Source organism: Anarrhichthys ocellatus, unplaced genomic scaffold (genome assembly GCF_004355925.1).
Source record: "Anarrhichthys ocellatus isolate YVR2014 unplaced genomic scaffold, GSC_Weel_1.0 scaffold17, whole genome shotgun sequence".
NCBI lineage: Eukaryota > Metazoa > Chordata > Actinopteri > Perciformes > Anarhichadidae > Anarrhichthys > Anarrhichthys ocellatus.
The window spans coordinates 6,290,607-6,294,520 of record NW_022280047.1 but is presented as its reverse complement, the minus strand read 5'-3'; the positions used below and the strand labels follow the sequence as shown (position 1 = coordinate 6,294,520).

At 43.4% G+C, this 3,914-nt stretch overlaps 2 protein-coding genes across 3 annotated transcripts in view; both read left to right on the top strand.

Annotated features, from left to right (window-relative positions):
* LOC116388358 (C2 calcium-dependent domain-containing protein 4C) lies at positions 1–1,533 on the top strand. The gene is made up of 2 exons (XM_031856117.1): positions 1–20; positions 161–1,533. Exon 2 carries the CDS (start codon positions 219–221, stop codon positions 1,467–1,469), a length of 1,251 nt encoding a protein of 416 aa, XP_031711977.1. The 5' UTR covers positions 1–20; positions 161–218; the 3' UTR covers positions 1,470–1,533.
* A 591-nt stretch (positions 1,534–2,124) lies between these two features.
* The window catches only part of vps13a (vacuolar protein sorting 13 homolog A), a 34,729-nt gene continuing 32,939 nt past the window's right edge, over positions 2,125–3,914 (top strand). For both annotated transcript variants that reach the window (XM_031856697.1, XM_031856696.1), the window contains exons 1-5: positions 2,125–2,309; positions 2,902–2,945; positions 3,055–3,097; positions 3,186–3,281; positions 3,763–3,864. In XM_031856697.1, the coding sequence (XP_031712557.1) occupies positions 2,210–2,309; positions 2,902–2,945; positions 3,055–3,097; positions 3,186–3,281; positions 3,763–3,864 (385 nt within the window). In that variant the 5' untranslated portion in view covers positions 2,125–2,209. The remainder of the gene's footprint in view (positions 2,310–2,901; positions 2,946–3,054; positions 3,098–3,185; positions 3,282–3,762; positions 3,865–3,914) is intronic.

Genomic DNA, 3,914 nt, shown 5'->3' with positions numbered 1-3,914 from the left:
AGGCGGACACATCGAAGCAGGTGAGGAAACAAATATTTGTAATTTCGCCAATTGCCAGCAACTTTAACTTCCTCTTTTTATAGTTCTGAAAAGTGTGTTCTGTTTCATGCATTGTTTGTTTGATTTATCTAAATTGTATTTTGTATTCTTGTTGCCAAAGGAAAAAAGTTTGGACTCTTCAAAGACATCACATTGTATTAAATCATCAGAAAACAACTATGTGGGTGTTTGACAAGATCAGGGAGAGCATGGAGAGCATTCCTCTGGAGCTGCGTCGTTACCTGGGGAAGAGTGAGGAGGATATCTTTCTGTCTTCTAAGGCCAGTCTCTCTCTGCACAACAACATCCTCACCCCAGACACGATCCCAGAGTTCTGCCTGCCCCCCAGGCTTTGCAAGAGAAGCCCGCTGCTGGAAGCAGAGACAGCGTCACCTAACCTACACCGTCAGTACCAGATGCCCAAGAGCCGCACCTTCTCAAACACTGCACATGCAAAGACAAAGGACGTGAAGACGAAAAATGGTGATGCATCGATGGCTTGGAAAGCTACAAAGAAACTGTTGCCATTCTCTGCAGAGGGGTATGGCCTGGCTGGAATATATGAGAGCCCCAACACTCGAAGGAAAGAGTCTTTGTTCCACTCAAAGCGCCCTGTTTACATGTTTGATAGAAGTCTTCCTACTGCAGCACCCAGGCTAGCAAAGGTGACAAACCTGCCCAAGAAAACTTTGTCTGGGTTTTTACCTCTGTTTTCATCCAAGAGCCTGTCAGAGACAGGAAGCACAGGAAGTGAAACACCTTCTTCCAGTGACTCCTCTCCCCTCAGTTCACCTTATAGTGCTAAATCCTCCCTCTACTTCCCACCAGGCAGTAGCCGTCTTGAAGGAGCAATATCCTGTCCTTCATTAAATGACAGAAGGGTGGACAGAGGCAGGTGGAGGAGGGGGGGTTTAAGTTTAACAAACTCGGCCAGTAGCCCTCCAAGCTTAAAGGAAAGTTCAGTCACCTTAGCCCCACCTGTCCTCTCCCCGTTGGATGTTCTGTGGTGCCAGGAGCTACTTCAGCATGAGCATGTCCTTCCTTTGCACGGCCGTGGTAAGGTGCGCCTCTTCGCTGAGCACAGCACATTCTCCACCAACACGTTTCCCTCCCTTTCCACAGTCAGAGTCTGTGTGGTGTCTGTGGAAGGTTTATGCGATGATACTGACCGACACACCCTGAACTGTGCAGTAAATCTGTGTCTGACCCCAGGGAAGCTTCAGCAACAGGAGAGCACCACCATCAGGAACTGCCGCAGCCCTGTGTTTAATGAGGATTTCTTCTTTACAGAGCTCAGTAGGGAGGATCTGCTGGAACTGCAGCTCAGGTTAAAAGTGGTGTATAAACCTGCAGCTGGAACATTGAGGAGAGCGACAGTGATTGGAGCGACCACCAAACCACTGTGTCAGTTACTGTCTCTTGAAAAATAGGTAGAGGAATAACCCATTTTGTGTAGTCTGGTGGGAAGACAGCAGATGATATGTGATAACTATTACAATATAAAAGAAAAAGGTTGAAGAGAGGGACATTAATGTAGTTTGTTTTGGCTATATGAGCATTTGCTGCTGCTATGTAAAAATGTCCCAGATGGTGAAAATACTAAGCAACAATATTTAGACATTATACAATTTTAGTTATCAGGTGTTAACAAATGTTATTGTATTTTTGGTATTCCACCACCAACCAAATTGCAGTGTGATTTGCAGCATGTTTCTATTAGGTTTCCTTGTTCTCAGACAAAACCATACTTATCATAATAGTTTGGGATCTGCATGTCAAATTTGATTTTTTTCTAATTCCTTTCTGTAAATAGCCAAAAAAATAGGCCTACTGATTTGAAAAAAATACTAAATATAAGCTTTCATACTGTTTGTAAACTGTGTCAATGTACTGTTTGGTTTCATTCCTGAGTAAATAAATTGAATTTGTGGATATGGTATTTTGCCAGTATAATTTTTACGACATGTAATAAAAAGCTCTCAATCAAGTACGGTTCCCCTCTTGTTGCAGCCATCAAGAGTTGGTTGCAGGAGTAGATTCATTTTCCCGGAAGTAACTAATCGTATGGCGTCAAAGCCCCCGCCCACCGCAGAGCGTCCTAATCTGACGTTGAGGCTAACGAACCCTCAGGATGTAAACATGGTGACAGGTAGATGAAAGAAACGCCAAAATGGTCTTCGAAAGCGTGGTGGTAGATGTCCTCAACCGATTTTTAGGGGACTACGTTGTCAACCTTGACAGCTCACAGCTAAAGCTCGGCATATGGGGAGGTAACTGAATTTGTGTTTGTCATTTTAGTGGATCGGGTCACTCGCCAAGCTAACTAGCAGACGTTAGCCACCAGTCGCCTGAGAGAGGCTCCCCCAGCTGTCAGTGCCAGTTTATTTAGTCCAGTGTGAGCAACACAGTGCAGCCAAATACGAGTTCATAGATAGTTCAGTCAGCGTTGTTAATGTCTGACCGACTACGTGTGCCTTATTTCCTGCTGCAACATTGTTTGCTCAGTATAATGATGCGAGTTTCAGAGAAGTGAGCAGTTCGGGGTTACACCCTTTCACACGGCCACAGAGCCTAAAGTTATTAGGCACCACATCAGTGAGAGGATTAGAAGAGCCACAGAGCCACTGCTAAACATGTACCAACGTGTAGCAACTAGCTACTTAACTAGCCGAACCACAGCGTGAACGTGTGTGGCTTTAATAAAACATAACTTATGTTGAATTAAATCAATAGACAAATGCCAACGAGCTCCTCTGTAGATTTGACTATTTTTCCACGAGTCTCATAACACAATACTAATCTGTTTGGCCTGTCAAAATGCACATCGCAACGATCAGTAAACACATGTTCGTGTCATCGCAGGTGATGCTGTTCTTAGAAATCTCGAGATAAAGGAAAATGCCTTGGTAAGTTGCAAATTAATGCTTCAGTAAGTGAGCAATATGAGTCTCATCATGACATTCTGGCATTAATGATGGATTTGTGTCGCATTGATTGACTGTTATTTTGTTGCAGAGTCAACTCGACATTCCTTTTAAAGTGAGAGCCGGTCATATAGGTGAGAATGTAGTTACTCTCCCTATCCGCCATCTACTCTCCTTATTTGCCACCTTTCCTTTGATACAGATTTGTGTTTCTGTCATCAGGACAGCTGCAGCTAAAGATACCATGGAAGAACCTCTACACTCAGTCAGTAGAGGCAACTCTGGATGGTGTCTATCTGCTCATAGTCCCAACAGCAAGTAAGATCATCATCTGTGCCCAGCTAAATACATACAAAATGATGAGATTGAAGCACTCATCATGACAACACATATGCTGTTGATTCCCACCATTTCAGCAGACGCACAAAGTGCCTGAAGGATATTAACATGCTGTATGTCAGGGTTGATGATTAGGTTCCACTGTTTACATTTTAGATATTTAAAACTCAAAAACACATTACAACATCTTTGCATTTTAATGACTTTTATTGTAGTGAAATCCCGCAGCATGCATTTGAAATATCATTAATATCAAGTTCAGTCTAATGAGTAACCCTTTTGATTAGCAGACACAACACAGTGTAGCACAGTAGTCGGACACAGAAGGTCTTTCACTTATTCATGACTCTAAAGTACTTGTCAGGACTAACAGGAAACTCCAATTTAACCCTCTCTATGTTTTGTTGTTTCCAGAGATGTGCACACAAGTCATCATTTTTATTGACCCCATTCTTTCCAGGTATAAAGTATGATGCAGTAAAGGAGGAAAGGCAGCTTCAGGAGGCTCGTCAGAGGGAGCTACAGCGGATAGAGGAGACAAAGCTGAAGGCTGCAGAGAAAGGTCTGTGTGTGTGTGTGTGTGTGTGTGTGTGTGTGTGTGTGTGTGTGTGT

Coding starts and splice junctions, on each gene's coding strand:
- LOC116388358 (XM_031856117.1), top strand. CDS start 219: ATGTGGGTGTTTGACAAGATCAGGGAGAGCATGGAGAGCATTCCTCTG.